The sequence below is a fragment of the Haliaeetus leucocephalus genome, unplaced genomic scaffold, assembly GCF_000737465.1.
Source record: "Haliaeetus leucocephalus isolate CR32 unplaced genomic scaffold, Haliaeetus_leucocephalus-4.0 Scaffold866, whole genome shotgun sequence".
In the NCBI taxonomy this organism is placed as follows: Eukaryota; Metazoa; Chordata; class Aves; order Accipitriformes; family Accipitridae; genus Haliaeetus; species Haliaeetus leucocephalus.
This window is the reverse complement of record NW_010973302.1, coordinates 3,715,435-3,735,974: the sequence shown is the minus strand read 5'-3', so window position 1 is coordinate 3,735,974 and position 20,540 is coordinate 3,715,435. Positions and strand designations below refer to the sequence as shown.

The 20,540-nt window shown below is 50.3% G+C and overlaps 1 protein-coding gene across 4 annotated transcripts in view; it reads left to right on the top strand.

Annotated features, from left to right (window-relative positions):
* TCF4 (transcription factor 4) overlaps nt 1-20,540 on the top strand; it is a 239,385-nt gene that overhangs the window by 213,717 nt on the left and 5,128 nt on the right. For all 4 annotated transcript variants that reach the window (XM_010583045.1, XM_010583044.1, XM_010583043.1 and 1 more), the window contains 4 exons: nt 823-890; nt 2,174-2,252; nt 4,899-4,975; nt 7,222-7,425. In XM_010583045.1, coding sequence (XP_010581347.1) covers nt 823-890; nt 2,174-2,252; nt 4,899-4,975; nt 7,222-7,425 — 428 coding nt within the window. The remainder of the gene's footprint in view (nt 1-822; nt 891-2,173; nt 2,253-4,898; nt 4,976-7,221; nt 7,426-20,540) is intronic.

The following is a 20,540-nucleotide window of genomic DNA, read 5'->3' as shown; positions in this document are numbered from 1 at the left end:
AGTGAAGTCAGAAGGAACGCTTTGGAAAAGTCCATATGGATTTTAATAATGTCTTTAAAACATGCATTCAAAAGTATACAAAGGACCAGGGTCACAGAGTGAACGGGGAGACCACAAAATAGTGGGTAGCTGCCTATTGTCAGCACTTTGTCCTTCCCTCGCAGCGAGGGAGGCTAGGGCTGCCTGGGAGCGCGGCAAGAGCCTGGAATTAATGACCGGTCCCAGTGCGGGCGCGGAGAGGGGAACTGGGCTGCGCAGGCAGGCTGAGCTCGAGCATTCCTGGCTCTAGGGACTTTGTCTTTGCTGCCTTTATAGTGGTCCTCGGTGGTAGTTTTGTGTGTGAAATACTGCCCTTATACACAAGTGCCTTAGAGTTTTTGAAGAACGCCACCCTCGTGAGAGTGGATTAGCACAAACTCAGCGCCCTGGGACGGGCACCGGCTCTGAGCGCAGGCAGGGCAGGCAGGAGCCCTTCCCCAACCCCGGGCTCCGGCTCGCTTGCATATTTTGTGTGCTTGCATATTTTCCATACCTTTGAGCATCTTCTATTAGAAGCCTTTCTTTCAGAAAAAGCCACGTGGCCAAGTACTATTAAATACGCAATGTATTTTTTTAAAAAAAGCACATCAAGTTCATATTTTCTCTGCAAAAATGGAGCATGAATGTGTTTGATATCTACCTTAGCAAACAAATTAATGGTAATTAAAGATTAATTTTATGTAATTAGCATTAAAATGCAATTAAACTTTGAGTAAGTGGACCAGGAATAGAAGTCTATGATGTCTTACTGTCTGTTTTTACATCGAGTCTTTTGTTTTTCAGCAAACAGAGGAAGTGGGGCAGCAGGCAGCTCGCAGACTGGTGATGCGCTGGGGAAAGCACTTGCCTCTGTAAGGAAATATTTACTTTGGAATACACGTTTACCGTTTTGAAAGTGTGAACTTTAATCAGAATTTGGACGCCTGGAGTTTACGAAGATGAACAGCAAACGGGAGAGATCTGGTCTCAGAGGTCACCCGCATGGAGTTACTGCCAACCGAAATACTGAACAATCAGTGCAAAATGGTGTTTAAAAAGTTTTAGACTTAATTTTATGGTAGAATAGAAAGGGAAAGAGGGGAAGCCTTGACCTGGTCCCGTTGACTGGGTGCCAAGGAGCTGTGTCTGTTAGTCTACCGCACACTGCATTTCCTAGGGCAAGGGAGGTCTGAACAGAACCCAGCGGCAGGATGACTTCTGCACTACCGAGCCATCCGCAAACAGGATTCCTTTTGAATTTGCCTTTAGATTTTCTATTTTTCATGGCAGTTTCCACCTATTCAGTTACTGTGGTTGCTGTTAAAGTCAGCAGTTACCACCTCTTACCTGGGTAGCTGGGGTACGGCAGTTTTCCAGCTCAGAGCGGGAGGAAACCCTGCCGTGCCCCAGCTATTGCTGCGGTACCAGTTGGCATGGGCTGACTTTTAATAAGGACCACTATAGTTATTTTCTGGGCAGAGTGGGTTCCATTGAGTTCTCATGAGAGTTAATTTTTTTTGCACATTCTTCGATGCTTCATTGAAAAAGACGAAAAGTCACGCTCTAGTTTGCCTGAAATAACTGATACAGTACAGAATCCACTTTGAAGTGGTGCCCTGACAAATGGCACGGGTGGTGAGCAGGGATGCCGCGGGGCGGTGGCACCCTCGCCCGGGCACGGGGCACGCGGGGGCTTTCTCGCCGGAGCAGCGGACGAGTAGTTGGAGTTTGCTGCTGCGGATTACCCGCCGTGCCAGGGTTTGACGTGCTCCGCTCCCTTTGCTTTATTTTGGCCGTTAAGGGATTTCAGCATAACGAAAAAGCAATTTTCAGGCGTGCTTTAAGGCCTTGTTCAATGACACTCGTTCGTAAAGTAGTCTATGCAATGAAAATGTGTATATGTACCGTAGCAGATCCGTGTGACAATCAGAAACCATCGCTTAATTGGCTAGTGTCTGTTCCCATCAAAAGGGGTCTGTTGTCTGGCTTCCTGCATCTAATACAGTTTTGTCTTTATAAAAATATTAATATTTGAATAAGAGGCTTTTTAACCTGTCCTGCTTTCATTTAAATGAACTGAATGCATAAGAACTCCATATTTCTTTCTGCATCAGTTTGTGATGGCTTTAGATTAATTCTGTATCATCTTTTAAAGATCTATTCTCCAGATCACACCAACAACAGCTTTTCATCAAATCCTTCAACTCCTGTTGGTTCTCCCCCTTCTCTCTCAGGTATTGTTGTTACAATTCTATTTTACTGAACGTTTCAACGTATTTTTGGTAGGAGGTGCCTAAATGAGCTCCTACGGTACTGGGTGTGAGATGCGCATCCAGCCGGCAGCACCAGGCGGTTCCCGAATTGCCGTGCGGCGCGCGCAGGCGGCCGCCGGTCCCGCAGAGCCGAGCAGAGAGGTGTCCTACACGCTGTATTTCCCCGTGCAGAGAGAAGGTGGTTGCAGCTCTCGGGCGGAACGCCTTTCCAGAAAAGCAGTGGTTTCACGCGCCCTCATTGCGGCTTTCTGCAGCGCCCTCGGGGTCTCGCGGCAGATGATTTCTGCCCCGTGCAGAGCGCGTCCCCGTCCCGTGGCCGTGCCCCTGCACGGAGGCACCCAAAGCCCTCGCGGCAGCCTCGCTCCGGGGTGGCCGTGCCAGGTACGTCTCCTCGGACGTTCCCCCCCCACCGTCCCCTCCTGGGGCCGAAGCAAACGCTTGCTTGATCCATAAAACGTGTCTCTGGACAAACTGAGCCCCTGTGAACCCAGTCGATTCGTTTCATGCTTTTTTTACAGTAATTGCATATTTTAACTAAACCCACTTTACTAATAAAAGCCTAAACTGAAAAGGTCCGGAGGCCCAGGGTAGTTCTCATGAGCATCAGGTGTTTTAAATGTTTACCTGAATCTAATTCAGATTCCTTAAACTGTGAGACTGACTTTTCAGCTGGAGCATTAGGCTTCTCCTCCCACGCAGCACACGCTGACGCCTTGGAGAAGGCCCCTTGGCTTTCCATCCCCTCCTTGAGACGAGGTCTCTAATCACCAGTAACCGAAGACCCCGGTCTCCTCTTCGTTGTGCATGAGCCCTGGATCCCGTTAACCTCACCGGGAATCCCGAAAGGCAGCCGAGGCGGCCGTGTTTCCGTAGGGCAGCGCTGGCGAGAGACGTGATCCATCCCTCGTTCCCCATGGGGCGTGAGTAGCAGGACGGAGGTGGAGGGAGCTCCTGGGCTCCTGATCCTTTCAAGTGGTGCCCCAGCCTCAGGGACCTACACCTAGTAGCGGCTCTACAGTGCCGAGACCCTTTTGGAAGGAGGGATGGAGAGAAGCTTGTGCTAGCCGGCAGCCTCTGCAGGAGGAGGTCCAGGAGGAGGGCTGGGAGGACACCGCGTCCACCTCCATGGCGCTCGCCCCTTCTGAAGGAGCATGTAAGGTCAGGGTGACATCCAGTCCCCATAGAGCCACCCCTAGCAGGGGCTGGGGGACAAGAGGGACCACCCGGCCCGTCTCAGAAAAGGACTTTCTGCCCTTATTTTGCCTAGAACCACCCCCGAGGTGTAGGACCGCCAGCACTGGGGCTGCGTTTCTCCTAGCGAGGTGCTGCCCTCCTTCCCGACAGAAGGGGCCGAGCCAAAGAGAAAAATCCTGTGCTAATTTGGGCTGCGTTGCTCTCTGCAGGCTCTACTGGGTAAATAGGGAGAACCGGGTGTCAAAATAAATAAAAATAAGGAGTATAAGTGCATTTAAATAAGAGCTGAAAGTGTTTAGCATGCAAAACGCTTTCCCTCAAGGATATCAAGGGCTAGTTAAAAATGATCTCAAAAGTAAAGATTGCCGTTCATTGCTCCATACAGTGCTATAGCAAAAACTCAACTAAAAGCTCCATGGGGACCTGAAAGGGAAGATTTAAGTTTTAATTAAAACTGACATAATTCTGACTTTTATGAGAAGAAAAATCTTAACTGTGAGAGCCTAAAAAAATTGCCATGAGTTCCACCCTGGCCTATCTCAGTCCAAGCAAATGCCACTCAATGTAGACAGTAAGATTAAATTCCTAATATTTCCATCTCAAATTCTTAACCCCGTTTTATGAGATCATTCAGAAGATCACTCGTTCAAAAGAGCATTCTAAATTGTCTAAGCGTTGTGCTGTATGTATAAAAGCTGTTGGGAAACTACTCGAAAACACTTCTTTTCCCCATGTTTGCTTTGCCTCTTTCACGAGGGCAAATTTTTCCTTAGAAAATGCTGCTGGAGACCAGGAGCCCTTTTCTTCCCGCAGCAGCAGGAACAGATTTAGAGCAGCGGATACAAACCAGAAGGTTTTCGGTCAGACCCTTGGCGGTCTCACCGGGCCAAACCAAATAATCTGCCCAAAGAGAGCGCAAACCTTATCAGCGTCTACGTGAATGTTGTGTGCAGTGCTTTTACTGACTTCTTTTTTTTAAGATTTTGTAAATTTGATGATGGGATGACGTAACCAGTGGCACTGAGCGTGTCTGGAAGCAAGGCTAGGAGAATGGGCTAGTCTGTGCTGGGCTCGCATAGGGGTCCAGCCGCCCTGCAGCACCCTGCGGCCGCGCTGCTTCTCCTTCCACCACCGAGACGTTTCCTTCTCCCGGAGCCTCTCGCAGCTCCAGCTGCCGAATGAATGCAGCCCTCTATGTGGAGGAGCAGCCTGGGGGAACTTTGTGGCCTGCATCTACGTGCTTTGCTACAAAATACCTTTTTTTTTCATCCGTGTGTATTTTGGAAGTTCTCCATATGTCTGCTCTATAGTCTATCTGGAATACGGCATTTACATGTCTACAAAACTGTCCAAAAAGTTTGAAAGACATTTTTGTTTGCATAGTTCTAATGGTAATTCCAATTTTACTATTAGCAGGCACAGCTGTTTGGTCTAGAAATGGAGGTCAAGCGTCATCATCTCCCAATTATGAAGGTCCCTTACACTCTTTGGTATGTTTTGATTAGTGACCTCCTCTGCCTCAGTATTTTACTTGCTGTTCTTTCCATTTCTCATCCATTCTTCTCACACAGGTTTTCATTTTGTTAGTGACCACTATGCCCTCGGACTTGATTTTACCACCTCTAAATTCGTATCATGGGTGCCCCGTGCTCTAGATACGTGGTGCGGTTTCAGATGCTGCTGGCCAGCGTCTCCTGTCTGACAGGGGATGCGGTGCTGGAATCTACTGAAAAGGGGAACGAGGACCACAAAAAGAGGGGAGGATGAGCAGGCAGATGGAATAGATGGAAGAGAAAACGGGAGTAGAAAACCGTGGTGGCTGTCAGACAGGACGGAGCGTCCGTCAGTCCCACGGAGCGAGGGAGGGAGCGCGGCTGGCGCGGCAGTGACGGTCAGGAGTCCTCTCCCTGGGAAAAGCCGGCAGGCTGAGTTTGCCAGGCCGAGCTGGTCCTAAACGCTCGTGTGGCAGAGAGGGTTAAAGGGGTGTCAGTAAGATTTGTTACCTTTCCTAATGGAAAGATGAAGTAAGAGTTGGAGCTGGCCAGAAGCACGGTAGGACAGAGCAGAACTGTAGAGAGCCCCACGTCCTCTGTCTCACTCTTCTCGGTCGGTTGTTGGTCTCGGCTGGAAGTCTAGGGGGTTTCGCTGACCGGTGTGAAATGCCTGACATGTTGTTGGGTGTGAAATAAATAGCGCTAGAGCTTAAAAGTTTCCTTTAAAAAAAAGCAATTGGGTAGTTCCCAAGAGCACAGTGTCTGACCCCCTAGTACGGGGCGATGCAGCAGTCCTGTTGGCTTCGTTAGAAGTTTGCCAGAGTCAGGAATTGGTACGGACTATTTTTACTGTCCTGATACAGAAATCCTTCTCGCGATTGACCGCGGTATTTTCTAGGCTTGCTGTCTTCTGGAGATTTTTTAGTCATTTTGGTTTTTAGAGAGCAATGGATTGGTTAAGAGATTTGCTGAAGAGACCCTTAAGCTATGTCTGATTATTTTTGCAGCTCAGGTTCCCCAGTGCTTGGGGACTGTCCTGTCGAGCTTCCCCTTTTCCTATTTTATTAAAGAGCAAAGACTTCAGGTGCCTGGGTCCGCACGTGGCTTGCGCTGGGGATGGCTGAGGACAGCGGTGGGGCTTGGGGGCAGCAGAGCAGGGGGTGCAGGGGGGTCTCTGTGGGCAGCGGGTTGTTCCCAGAGCATCCCACGCACACGCGCGTCCCTCCCTTTGGGGAGCAGCCCCTGCGACGGGCAGGCTGAAGCCTCGAGGTCGTTATTCCCTGCAGCCCGTTGCTTCTCCTTGTCCTCGCCCCACCGGCAGCACGCCTCGGGGGCTGGTTTTTGGCTTAGCGGGAGCACGGTGTTGGGAGGCAGTAACGTGGTGAAGCGGCGGTCCGGGATCTCGGAGGCCCTCCCCAGGGCCCAGAATTTTTAGGATGGTCGGAGAAGTGGGAGGCGAGGGCCCCTCCTTCCCGGGCGCGGGGTTGTAGGGACCCCAGTGGCATTGTAGCCGGGGGGGGGTGTTGGGAGCAGCCCTGTACCCCTCGCCCCCAGGACCGCCCCGGCTGCTAGTTGTTAACCACATCGCTCACTGGCTGTAAGCTGCTCAGTTAGGGAAGAGGTTTTATTGCTGCTTTTACCAGTGATAAAAAGTGATTTCAGGATGCATACCTGCAGGGAAAAAATCCGACTAGCAGCAAGGGACTGTAGGACCTGGTAGTTTCTCTTTCTCTCTTTGTGTGTGATCGTGGGATTAGATGGGGGGAGGAAAATCCCAGTCAGAGATTGATTACAATTAGAGGTATATTTGTTTCTTTACTTCTACTTCTTTTTTATTTTTTTTTATTTATTTTTTTTTTTAAGTATCACTAAAACTTTTCAAAGACATAGAGGGCAACATATGTACTGTAATGATTATGTTCATGAGGAATCATTGAACCTGTTTTGCCCATGAAAATCAAAGCTGTACTCGTGTTAACCATGCTCTCTCCTTCCCCGAAACGCTACTCTAAACATTGCCCTAGGGAAACAAAACCACTCCTCTCCAAAAAAAAAAAAAAAAAAAAAAAAAGCCAAAACCAACAAAAAAAAAAACACCAAGGGGTTGAGAAGGAAGGACTGGCTGTCAGTGACCGTGCCCCCGCGCGCCCCACGCACACCGGCGGCAGCGCCTCGTGCCCGGCGCTGGGCATCCCTGCGCGCCTGCTGACGCTCTTCCCGCTTTGTTTCTCGCACACCAACAGCAAAGCCGGATCGAGGACCGCCTGGAGAGACTGGACGACGCCATCCACGTCCTGCGCAACCACGCGGTGGGGCCCGCCACCGCCATGCCGGGGGGCCACGCCGACATGCACGGCTTGATAGGGCCGTCGCACAACGGAGCCATGGCCGGTCTGGGCTCCGGCTACGGCACCGGCCTGCTCTCCGCCAACCGGCACTCGCTCATGGTAAGCCGCGGGGCTCGCCGGCGGCGCTGGGGTGGAAAACTAACCGATCGCCGGGGCTCGGGGAGGGAAGGGACGGGCGGGCGTACGGGTCCGCGAGGCTTCGCGGCTTCTCGGAGACAGTACGCGCTGACGCCTGCGTGCACGTTCACGGGGGGAGCGATGCTGCCTTACCTTCCCGCGGTGCGTAGGGGACCTATTTCACAGCTCCAAACCGTTTCGCTCCGGTGGCAGCCAGTGCGCCCGTTTCTGTTTGTCCCTGCCCGCACCCTCAGCCCAGCTCGGCACGACTCTTGCCACTGGTACCGAGCCGCTCCGCTCCGCGCCCGGCCTCGTTAACCATCCTCGCCGACGCAGCTCGGGTCGGCTGAGGGCACGGGCGCACCGAGAAGTCGCCGGCAGGCACCGCGGCGGGTGTACGGGGAACGGCAGCCCCGCGGCAGCAGGCAGGAGCGCGCCGGCGAGAGCGGCAGCGAGGGCGGGCTCTCCCGTGCCTTTCCATCTGCAGTTCACGTCGGGGCGCAGCCCTCGTTTACCCTTCTTCTCGCAGCCGCATGCGCAGAGGTGCAGATCGTGCGTGTGTGTGCGTGCGTGCAGGGCAGAGGGCACGAGGGGGTGTGAAATCGTCGGGGGTTCGCTTATGCTTTGACTTCCAGGCCAGGTGAACATAAAGTCACTGCCCCTACCCAGGTCCTGAAATGCTTTTCCTTTTTTGCTTTCAAAAAGTTTGTGGTAGTGTTGCATTTCACTCGGGACCCGCCACTTGCTTGGGAAGCTGGGTGCAGGTTTTAGCATAAGGCATGGTTTTGGCACGCAGGGGTGAAGAAGGTTTAAGGAATGGGAGGTAAGCCTGTCCTTGTCTTAAACACGTGCTTAAATTTTGGGGGAGAAGGTAGTTCAGAGTTAGAGCTGTGTACGCTCACTGTGCCGTGTGTTCCACTCTGGATTACGTGACCTTTCTCCAACGTGAAATAGCCGGTGCACAGAAGCCTGGCTTTGCAGACCCTCCTCGGGCTCGCAAGCTCATGCTTGCGTTATTGAGCCCCTGGTCTGTCGCCGCTGCCTGGGTAAGTGGTGTGTCACAAAAGCCTGTGGGATCAGGTCCGCAGCTTGCGTTACGTGCACCACTTGGGTCTCCAGGACAGATGTCTTGCACTCTGCAAAGGAAATACTTTGCTGTTGCTTTGTCTCTTGCAGAGAAAAAGCATGTCTCTTCAATCTTTTTCTTTTTTAATGTATCAGAAAAATAATAAGGAAGACCATCTAACACAATGCATGTAAGTCTACAGAAATCTTAAAATCCCTCAGCAGAAGTTAATGCAAAAATAACTGTCCTGTAGGAGCTGAGAAGCAGCAATTCTCGATTAGGAAGCGGTGAGGTTGTGCACGTGCAGAGCTCAGCTAGATCAGTGCAATCTTCAACAGGATTAAAAGGCATTCGGTTTTATACTTCCAAATTTCATTCCAGAAATAGAGTTGCTTACTCACACGTGGAATGGAGGAAGGGAACAAGGAGTTATCTGGCAGTATTTTCAGATGGTTCAAGCTCTTTAGGTTAATTAAGACTAGGGGAAAATATGTGGAAAGAGAAAGGGACCTGACAGATCCATGGCCAGTTTGCTGCTGTGCGGCGCTGTAGGGGACTAGGCTTGATCCCCTGCTCATCCCACATGCTAAGGGCAAGGCAGGGCAGATTAGAAGAAAGAATTTCAATTAACCATATACATATAGGGAGGAGACCGTGTGCCTCTGCTAGAGTCGCATGGAAGTTTCTCCTCGGTGTGCAAGAAGCCCTAAAACCAAGACCAAAACCCCATTGAATTGAAAAGGCACGCGAGAAAGGACACCAGAACTGATGGAGTGGCAGTGTATGCCTCAGGTATATATTTACACATACATACATGTGTGTATACCTTCCCTGGAGCTGCCTTCTGTTTTGGTTTTCCTATCTCAAAAAAGTGTAGTGGAATTAGGAGGAGTTCAGGGACAAACAGCAGGAATGATTGCAAGCATGGAAGGATTTTCATGTGAAGGGAGGTTGAACAGATTGTGGCGATTTTGTGCAGAAAGGAGATGAATGAGAGGAGACATAATAGAGGTACATGGAATAATGGACAGCATAGAGAAGGTAAATCTAGCTCTCCTATTCATCTTGCCTTATAATTAAAGAACAAGGGGACATTCAGTGAACCTGACAAAAAGAAATACTTTTTATTCAACACACAATGACCTGTGAAATTCATTGCTCCAAGATGTAATCAAGGCCAAATGTTCAGAAGCATTCCAAATAGGATTAGACATCATATGGAAAATGCAAACATTTAGAGTTTTATTTGACAGGATTCAGACAGGATTCCTCCTTTTTTTTCGCAAGGGAATTGAAAAAAAAGAAAGAAAGAAAGAAAAACTTTGATGCCAGGGTGTGAGGCAACTGCTAGGGGAAGGCAGGAGCTTCTTCTGGTGGCCAATTATTTGATAATTACCGCATTCGCCGGTCTGCTGCACACTGGGGATGCCCCCGCGCTAGGCGCTGTCGTGATAGTCGGTGAGGTGATTATAAAATAATGAGCTTGCAGCGGTATTGAGAGCACGGCTTTATTCAGCAGGGCCGTTCCTGAGCCTCATGCGATGCAGGGGGAAGTTCTCAGGCGGCTCGTCCAGCCTGGCTGGCGATGCTCCTGCCAGCGGAGCGGAGCGGGGGGCTTTCGGCCGCTCTCCATCCCGCGGCGAGGACGGCTCCGCAGCCCTCGGCACGCTCCGTCTCCGGCCGAGGGCAAGGTTTTACGGCTAAGCTTGGGTGCTAATCGCCATCCAGAGCCTTCACGACTGAGGTCTGCCATCTCGTAGGGAAATGAAAATATCCCAGCTGTCTCCTGCTTCCCCCCTGCAAGAAGAAGTTGGCTTTTCAGGTATCCTTAGCCAGCTGTCCTTGACCAAACAGTTCTCCTCTTCAAACTTGTCCACATACAATGCCCTGGACTGAATATTTGCCCATAGTTTCTGTTGCTTCAGGTTATTAAAATCAGTTGTTGAAATTAAGCACCTGAGAAAGGAAAATAAGGGGGGTGTTGTTTGCTTTTTTATTGGGGCAGCTTTGTGACAGGCTCTGCTCCTCGTTAAATTAAACGTTACTAAAAGTGACTCTGACATGGGTAAAATATCATTAAAAGCCACAACTGAGCCTGCGCCATTTGCAGATTCAAAAAAATGTGAAGTGTTAACTGAAAATGGTCTGGTGAAAGGCTCTGAGAGGAGGTAAAAAGATGCTTTTTCAGCAGCTCAGTTAAATCCATCTCCTCTCCCCTTCCCCAATAAAATTAGCATGAACCAGACATTGTTTTGCTCTCTGTGGCAGTTGCTGAGAATTCACAAAAGGAAATTCTAGATTGTAATTTAGCTTGGCCTCAGGTAATATGTTAAATACACTTGGGATACATATAATCTAAGATTTTAGTTTGTACAAAGCTATTTTTTCCTCCAGTGTTTAAACAATACTGCTTTTAATGAAGAAATCTGGCTTTATTAAAAGCCAGATCTGTGACTTACAACTGTTTCTGCATATCTGCTCTCAATCAAGAGAAAAGAGTTTAATTTTTGTAGCTTTGTTCGCTTTGCATATGTTAAACTGATGCAACATGCACCCAGGGCATCACTTCAGAGACAGTTTGTTCCATAAATATGTGCTCCTCGCTTAAATACCAGATGTAGGTGAAGTTAGACTGAAACAAAAAAAAGCAGCAACAATGAGAAATCGAAGTGCTGGTATCGTGCATCTGAAAAATGTCTTCATATTTTTAGGAATATGTAGGCACTTGCTTTTTCAGGAGAAACGCCGAGTGATGGGGTCCGACCGGTTTTGTTTGGACTTCGCTAAATAAGAATATGGTCAGAGCAGGGTGACGGAGCAGGAGAATTCGGCTGCTTTGAGAGCAGTGCTGCTGCTGCAAATGAGACGGGGACATTTCTCTGAAAACCCGGAGTCTGCCGCGTTCCCAAGCAGCATTACTCACTGTCTGAAACCGTAACTTGGGTGAAAGAGTCGGGCCCGATAATTTCTTTTGGAAAACTGGTATGAATTTTGAAGTAAAAACATAAGAACAAAGGAAATAGTTTTTGAGTAGAGTCAGTCTGAAGTTAGCCTTTGACCATTTGATACATTCCACGCTGAAAAGGAAGTTGAAGGGGGAAAAAATTTTAAAAAAAAAAAAAAAAATCAAGGAGGATACTGGTAATGTTTTCCACATTTGAATTTTAATACATGAAACAGGCTATAAAAGGCTGGCCAGCTGCAGTAAATAAAGTAGCAGTGGGAGGTATGGACCGGAAACTTGTCAAGCGCGCTGGTGGAAGCGGCTGTGCCCACCGCGCACCTCCGCGCGCTGCCCGAGCGTGCCGGAGCGACCCCGGAGCGGTGCAGAGCCCGCGCTCCCTGCCCGCATTCCCTGCCCTCTCTCCCTGCCTGCTCTCCCTGCCCGCGCTCTCCCTCGCACAGCAGATGTGCGACTTTTCTCCCCAGACAAAAATAAGGCAGAGATCGGTCAGATGCTGCTGGAAACGGGAATCAAGTGCTCCGGTTTTAATGGAATGAGGCCAGGTTTACAGCTGTGTGGCTGGGAGCGGAGTTCTGCTCCCTGTGCGAACGGTTTGCTATAGCAGGCTGTCTTAAAAGGGATTTCTTCTTTTACATTCCCTCACTTTCTTTATTAGTGGCCCAGTAAGGAGAGCATTTAAGCATTTACTAATTTTTAGCAGGCCCCTGGAATTTGCCGATGTCCCTGTTTCTAATTTCCCCTGTGCCACGAGCAAACCGGCGCACGTTAATTCACGCCGTTTACAAATCCAATGTATTTGATACCAGTTTAGCAGCAAACTGGTTTAGCGGTGAAAGCCCGGAGGAGCTGCCCACTCCTCTGCGCCCGCTGCGTTGCAGCAGCAGCACGTGCAGCCAGGAGGAGGGCAGCAGGAAAGTCGCAAAATCGGGAGATTGCTTAAATCGCAGCCCTCGGGTGCCAGAGCTCGCAGGGCGGAGGGCAGGGATTTGAACGCGGAGCGTCCCCCGGCTTGCGCCCCAGCCGCAAAGCTGGGGTGCAGCAGCTGCTGGCCCAAAGCTGGTCCCTTTGCGGGGTGTATTTGGGGGTGGTGGGGCCGGAGGGGGAGCGCGGCGGGGAAGGGGGGTGAGACCCGCTCGTCGAGCAGGGGAGGCGGACGTTCGGGTTTCCCATCCCATCGAGAGCCGGGTTCTGCAAACACACGTGCGCTCGACTTCATTGCCATGCGTCGGTCCCGTTGGGACGATCTGTGACGTTGAGGTTCAGCGCGTGCACGAGCATTTGCGGGATCGAAACCATAGTAATTAAAACGGAGGTAGCCTCCCTTCGCCGGGCTTGTAAAGCCGGTACGGAACCGCCCGGGGTGCCCGCAAAGGCGCCTCTGGGAAGAGGCAGAAGTGGCTTAGAAATGGGGATGATGCGGGGTTTGTCGTCGGGGCGCTCGTAACGTTTCTGTCTCCGCGAGGGTCTTCAAGGCCAAAGTTGTAGAATTCGCACGTCAAGACAAAAACTTGGGAGTTTTGGCCGATTTAATCTGCCCATCTCCATCTCTCAAGGGCATGAGCTAAGTGTATATTTTCAGCTTTAGCTGTGAATTTCCTGGCTTTCCGCAGTTCCTGTTATTCCAGAGGTTACGCGGATTGCAGGGATTTTATCGTAACATTTCGAATTGAATTGTAGAAAACAGCAAAACGCTAACTTTTGCAGAGGAATCTGAGAAGACACGTGTTTCTCTTGTAGCGGTGCATGAAGGTATTGATTAAAATCATTACAAGCCAGAAACTGGTATACATTATTTTTAAGATAGCGCTTAGAAGCCCGTCAGCCAGCCTGCATGCTTCACGTGAGGGCCCACAGGAAGAGAGCGTGTTCGTGTGTATTTTTTTTTACATCCACATTAAATTAACTTATGGAATTTTCCACCCCTAGGAATTAGAGTAGCAGCTCATGAAGTAATTCAGTTATGTCATTCGTACATAAACAAAAAGAGTCAAGCAACTTGGCAATATTTAAAAGACAAAATTTGGCTTTTGCTGTTTTGTCTTACTATCTCTTCTTAATTTTTAGCATGGTTGTAGCTGCTGCATCTGTGGTTTGTTTTGCTTGACTGTGTTCTTCAGTTAGCAGGTATAATATAAATTAAAAAAAAACGGACAGAATGACCTTGCTGGAATGAAGTCTGACACAACAGGCACCGGTGTCGGGTTTTTGTATAGCACCATTTTCTGCCTAATTGGTTGACATTCCTAATGCCACGCAATTACAGCCTTTATCATATTTTTAAATTATTTTGGAGCTATAAACTTCATTTCGACCAGGAGAGAAACCACCGACCGATATTTAAACGACACCTTTTCAGGAAAGCGTTGTCCTCGCACAATGGCTCCATTCATTTTGAAGCAGCTAATTAGCCACACGGTTTAAAAACCAACCCCCCCCTTGTCGTATTTGGTTTCCCGGGACTCCCGCGAGCTCCACGTGGCCGGCCCGGCGTGCGCGCGCGCTCCCGAGCGGCGACGGCGAGCAGCTGGCTCGCCTTAATTGAAATTGCTGCCGGGTGCGACGGCCGGACCGGAGCCGAGGCAGGTGCCGGGGAGGAAGGCGGCGGCGCGGGTGGGTCGCCCACCTGATGCTCCAGACGGGACCCCCATCATCTGGAACCGGGCACCGAAATACGGCGTCCAGGTGCGCCGACTTGCTCGCGGCGTCGTTTCCTCCCCTCCCTCCCCGGGCGTTCGGCGAAGAAGAGTTAATGTTCTTAATCCGGTACTTTAGGACCCTTTATATCTCCGGATTTAGCCAACGCTTAAATGAATAATCATCTCTGCTGGAAAGAAATCGTGGGGATTATTTCCGCGACTTCCCTCCGACGGCCGCGGCGACCTGCTTCTCTCCCTAACGGGTCGCAACCGGCCGCTTATTCCCTTAAAATACTCCCATTATCCCCCCACGGTGGGAAAGCGAAGCCGGCGAAGCACGGGAGACCTCGCGCCGCGTTAGGGCTTTCGGAGGGGGGGGAGGACGCGGTGGTGGGCCGCTCCCCCCGGGACCACAAAGGGCAGAACGCCGCGGGAGGGGGCCGGCGGCCTCCGCGGCGCTGGGGGGAAAATCGGCTGGAAGTCGGCTTTTCCCACCCGGCGGGCGCGTGGTGCCAAACCGACCCCCCTCCTGCCGCGCCGGGGCGGGGGGGAGGTGGGCTCCCCGGGGACCCCACAGGGACGCGGGCGGGTGACGCCACGCACTCCCGCGACCTCGAGGCACGCACGTCAACGCCGAGCCGGTACGCCGGCCTCGCGTGGAGACGTGGCACTTGCGCTTTTTTTTTTTTCCCCTTCTTCTTCCCCTTCCTTTCAACGGCAAAGTCCGGCTTTGCCACTTTCAGCTCCGTTTAAATGGCTTTTGCACACAACTGGCTCGCAAACGGCCCTTTCATAAGATATTTGGCGAGCCACTTAGTACTCGGCGCTACTTTTTTTCTGTAGAAAAAAACGTGGACTTTGCTTTTTTCCTGATTTAATGCCACTCTTAATGTTTTTTTTTTTTTTTTTTTTTTTATTAAATCCTTTCTTTCGCTTTTGATCTTATTTATAGCTGAGCCACCGGTCATATGGAAACTATTATTGTATAGCATGGAGATGAAAGACTTCAGTGCAGTTAAATAAGAGTGAATAATTTGGACCAATAATACACACATACAGTGAGAGACCATTTGTGTCAGAGTGCCCTGTGCTGTTCCCTTTTTAATATAGCGTTAGAGGTTTATAAGGGCTTTGCACAAATCTGCTTTCTGTCAGACTTATAAATTTTGACAATATTGAACACGTGTTAACATGCATCACCTTACAACTTTCTTGCCGCGTGTTTTTATTTATCTAATTGGATAACACAAGGTCATCATTTTTAAAAGGACAAAGCTTGTTGCTTGTTGCATTTGTTCACGATACGGGAAAGTTAGGAATAATCTCTCCCTAACCGTAGCCCGAAGCTGTGGTCCAGGCTATAGGTAATAGTTTTTCCTTTGTATTTAGAACGTTAACGGTGCGTGTGAAGGCCAGCTCTCAGCGTGAGAGGGGTTAACTGTAAGGAAAGGGGTGCAACGCTCATAACTTCATAGGAAACCTTTCCCCATTCTTTACAGTTTATGTCTGCTCCTTACCATGCCCGAACTTCAAATGCCCATCTGTGAGCAATAAAAGAAACATTTGTACGACCATTTCTTACCACTGCTCAGGATTCACTTCTGGGTCAGGACGGGGCTTTCCTCGCCCTGGAGGACAAAGTCTCCATCGCCATCTACATGACAGGCGGAGAGGGAGAGAATCCGGCTCATTTCGAAACAAAATGCAGCGCTTCGGGGCTGTCAGGTGCAGCTGGGATTTCGGGGTGGGGAGACTTCAGAGGCACCAGAGCAGCTCTCTGTGTCAGTGGGGTCTGATTGCCACGCGGACACGTTTTCTCTTTCATGTTGACCGAAAACCGACTGTCTTCCCTGGTCCCTCCGCAGGGACGGGTGACCCCCGGTGTGCCGTGGCACACGGCGAGGGGTGATGCCGGGGTGGGGGGCAACTGGTGCCCCGGCCCCTGTTCCTCCTGGTCCCCGAGGCAGCGGCTGGGAAGGCACGTTTGGAGAGCGGGGTTTCACTTTTTGGGGGGGCATCCGCGTCTGGAGCAGTGGAGGGGTGGCTTTGGCCAACAGCCTGCTCTGGGGGCACTTCTCTGCGGGGGTGATGTTAACGGGCATTGCGGAACGGCCAAATTCAATGCCGTACGTCTTGACGTTGACGAAACGAGCATCTCAGGCAGCAGAATAGTTACTTTTTAAAAAAGAAGGAAAAACGCACTTTGTGGAACAAAGGCGAAACTGTGAATTCCTTCCCGGCATCCGAGCGTCACATTCTTTATCTGGGTTAACTATGCATATACATCTCCATCAAGAAATGCTGAGTATTCAAGAATTAATTTCCACATATTTTTTTAAAACAGCTTCCCATTCACGATGAATGCATAGATAGTGCAGGTAATCTGGAGTACGTACAGGCTAGCATAACCAGAAAAACCTGATGTTTGTACTGAGGACCTGTTACCCTATATAAAAATGAAAATGCAAAGGTAAGAGAAGACAAGGTCTAGCCTTCTTCCAGCTATTGAAGTTTTTAAAATGCCATAAAAGACTAATAATGCAAGTGTGAATTCAGGCATCGTCTGTCCAGGTCTTCGTGCTGTGTCCATCAGCCTAGTACCTGCGCAGGTGCCTCCAAAGAGCCCTGCGCTGGAAGGTCCGCAGAACGCTTTTGATCCTTACTCTGGGATCAGCCTTCTCTGTACCAGTATTTATTTATCTTCCAGAAGCCTTTTTAACCTTAATAGCCAAAACCCCACAGGACTGGGGCTTCTCACGTTTTTTCCCTTTGGTGGAATTATCGCAAGCGGACTGTACCTCACACCCGAGTACGCACACGTGTGCTTGGGTACCTCTGGGTGCCTGAGCTGGTGACTGCGAAGGGGAGGTTAAGGCAGACATTTGCACATCAACAGCAGAGCCCGCTTATACCTCCCATGCACATTTTAGGATTTGTTCTTTGTTGGGGTTTTTTTTCTGCTCCAGTCTGCTGAGTGCTGCAGTAGGGGGCTGTTTAAAGAGATGGAAATAAATAAAATATTAATAGAACTTCAAAGTGAGTTTGATTCTCTAAAGATAAGTATTATTTATAATCTACACTCCCGGGCTGGGGGGAATGATTCATATCTTCGCTCCACCTCAGGGTAGAGCTGTTGTTTGTATAACAGACAAACCGGCGGCACTGCTGGCTGCGGAGGGAGGGGGAAGCAGAAAATGCAGCATCTTCTGCGTCCCTGGGGGTGCCGGGAGCTGCCCACACCCCAGGCTCGCAGGCGTTGCTGCTTTCAGTCGCTAACGCTTTCTGTAGGACAGGCTTTATTTCAGTAAGTCGCATCCCTGCATCCCCTGGCAGATGGTGGGTTTCGGCCGCGTTCGGCAGCGTGGCGGTGCTCTTGAAGGTCCTGAGCTCTTGGTGGTTGGGTGGAAACCCCTGATGACATTTAAAGGAAAGAAGGAAATGATATTTAAGGAGAAAAGGAAATGATGTTTAAAGAGAGAAGTAAGTGGCCAGCCCATTTTAGGGGACATCTGAGGCCTGAAGTTTGCTGTAAAAGCAGTCGTTTGGGTACCCGTGCAGGCCAGAGCATCCCGTGGGCAGGGGAGATGAGGTGGCGTGGTGAAAACCACAGCACTGCCGGGAACCGGCCCTCGTAGTCCTCTGCTTGTGGAAGTACTCGGTGTGGGTTAGTTTGGGGCTTTTACTATAGATACCTGTGTGTGCACGTATGCACAGACGCAGAGGTGTTTGTAGCCTGGTAGAGTTGGAGTTGAAGTCTTCTGTGTCTCATAAAATACACTCTGTGGGGGTAACGAAGCAATGGGGCTGCCTGAATATTCTTGCAAGTGATTGAAACTGGAGAAATAAACTATCCAGGAAAACACGCTGTGGAAAGGCCGTTGCAAGGTGGTGGTTTGTGTAACCGTGGAGTTAGAAAGCGCCGGTGTATCGGAGCAGCCCCCTCGCTGTGGCACGGGGAGGATCGTGGATGGGAGGGCTGCTGCAGCCGGAGCTCCATCCCGTCTCGGGGTGCCTGCCTCCCATGCAGGGAGAGGGGAAAACGGGCTTGAAGTCAGTCACAGTGGATAAGAAGTGGTCTTTCTTTCATGCAGGGATGGCCGTAGGTTGGGCAGGCTCGCTAAGCATGCCTGGAATTTGCTAGTTGGCAGGGAAAAAAGCTGCAAATCTCAACAAGCAAGATTGATCCCATAGTGGGTTGTAAAAAAGAATAAAAGAATTGATAGTTTTTATCATTCAGTTGTGAGCCATAGGTGGTTACCTTCCAGATCTCTTGAGAACCTAAAGGAGAAGAAATGTGAGGAAATCTTTTTTTATTGGAACGAATTTTAAAAATATAAATAGAACTATATATCAGTATGTCAGCGGTAAAGTGGTGGTGACTTTATGACATCGGGGTTTTTGCATCTGAATTCAACACTTCAGTTTAGAAATCCTCCAAATCATTAACTTTTGATTATTACCTTGTCTGCTTCTTGACGTGGTAAAACAAGGCGTAGTCTTCAAGAAGTCAGGCCAAATAATCGAGGTAGCCAGGTTGTCCCTCTTCAAGCTGGACCACCCAACTGGAGGCATCTCGCGTAGCTCCGTAACGGAGGTGGTCCAGGGAAGGAGGTGGGCTGCTCCGGGGCAGGAGCAGGACGGGATGCTTGCCATCTCTGGGTCAGTCAGTCTGTCTGTCTGTCTGTCCGCCAGCACAGGTCATGGACGGAGGCTGGCAGGAAAAGGGAGCGAGACGTGGTGTCTGTCACCGCGCATTTACAGCATCCAGCCGCTCTCGGGAGCTCTGCTCGAAGGGTGGTGGTTGGTTGCCAACCAGAAGTGGTATCATATGTTTCTTTTGTCTTCGTAGACCTCAAAACGAAATGGTTTAATGGTTTTTGTCTTTTGTAGAATCACAGAAAAATGTAGATCAGAGGGGACTCGTGCAGGTGGCCGGGGTGAACCCCCTGCTCACGGTGGGGCCGGACTGGGAGTCGGGTCCAGCTCCCAAGCGAGGTCGGTTGCCCAGGGTCGGAGCTGGGTATCGCTGGGGATGGAGCAGGACAGCCTGTTTCACCAGGTGTTTTCTTTCATAGGTGTGGGGAGAAAATACTTTTTCTCCTCAGAACGATGTCAGCAGGACTTCATTGTGTTTCCTGCATTGGGATTTCAGGAAGTGGAACTGCCGAGCTCTCAGCGCCCCGTAACAACTGATTCTCTCTTAAAACTGAATAATGCTGGTTCCAGTCTTAGTATCTCATGTTTTAAAAATTGTAACGTCTCAACAAAGAGAGAGTTTTTGTCTCTGCTATTTTACACTTGCTTTTGGTTATTTGCATTTCATCTAGTAGTAAAAGATTTTCTCAAGTTCCCCTTGGCAGGATTCCCTTTTATCTTTCTTACTGCGGTCTCGACTTGCTGTTAACAATTATCCTATATTATCTTGTAAGTCTGATCAGAAACATCCCTCCATCTTTTTATCTGCCCGAGAACTTACTTTTTGAGTGTAAAGAGCGATTTACAGTTCTCTGCGGGGTTTATCGCCCTTTTGGCTCGAGCGTTAGGGGACGTACGCACCTGAGGAGGTGGAGCGCGGAGTTTTCCGTGCGGACGCGCTGTCCGTCTGTCCTTGCAGACGTCCGTCGGTACCTCTCTGGCTCGGAGCGCAGCCAGCCGGAGCTGCCGTGCAGGACCGGGGAGGCAGCGCCAGCGTTGCCACTCCGGGTGCTTTGATATCAAAAGCAACTTCTGACAGTTTTGCTCTTCAGACGCGTAACTCTTCTCGTCGGTCTCCTTTATTTAATGAAGGAGCAGCCCTGCTCCGCAGAGTGTGTCTGTGAGCCGCGTAGAGGAGAGGAACGGATGCGTTTCCATCGCGCCCGTGCTGTCAGCTCCGATGATGGCATTACTGGAGTGTTTAATAAAACCTTTATTGGTATATTACCCGGAGTCACGGCGTTGGCAGGGACGGCGCCCCTTTGGGTTTAGGACTCGGTGGTTGATGAAATCCAGCGAGCGCTAATTTGGACGGGGCTTCTCATTTTGGAAAGGCAGGTGACACGTTATTATGTTTGGGGGGAGCGGGGGCCGCGCCGCTCGCTGCCGCAGCTCCCGCTGTCAGAGGCTTAGCCGGCATTACGGGGAAAAAAAATGGCAGGCCTGCGAATCTGATCCCCCAAAATGAAAGCCGAATGCCAAATTGAAATTCCTGCAGGATTTCCGATAGCAATGGGGGAATTGAGAAGCCCACAATTAAGCATATGGGCATTAAGATAATTGTCAGATCTGTTGGCGGACATGATAGAAGACAGATGGGTAGGAATCGGCGCGCTCGGCTGCGGCACCCTGGGAGACAATTTGACATTCTACCTGCCTGAGCCGCTCCGCCGTGGTTGTCACGAGGCGTGCGGCGCAGCATCCTCCCGGGCGGCCTGCGCGGTGCGAGCGCGCG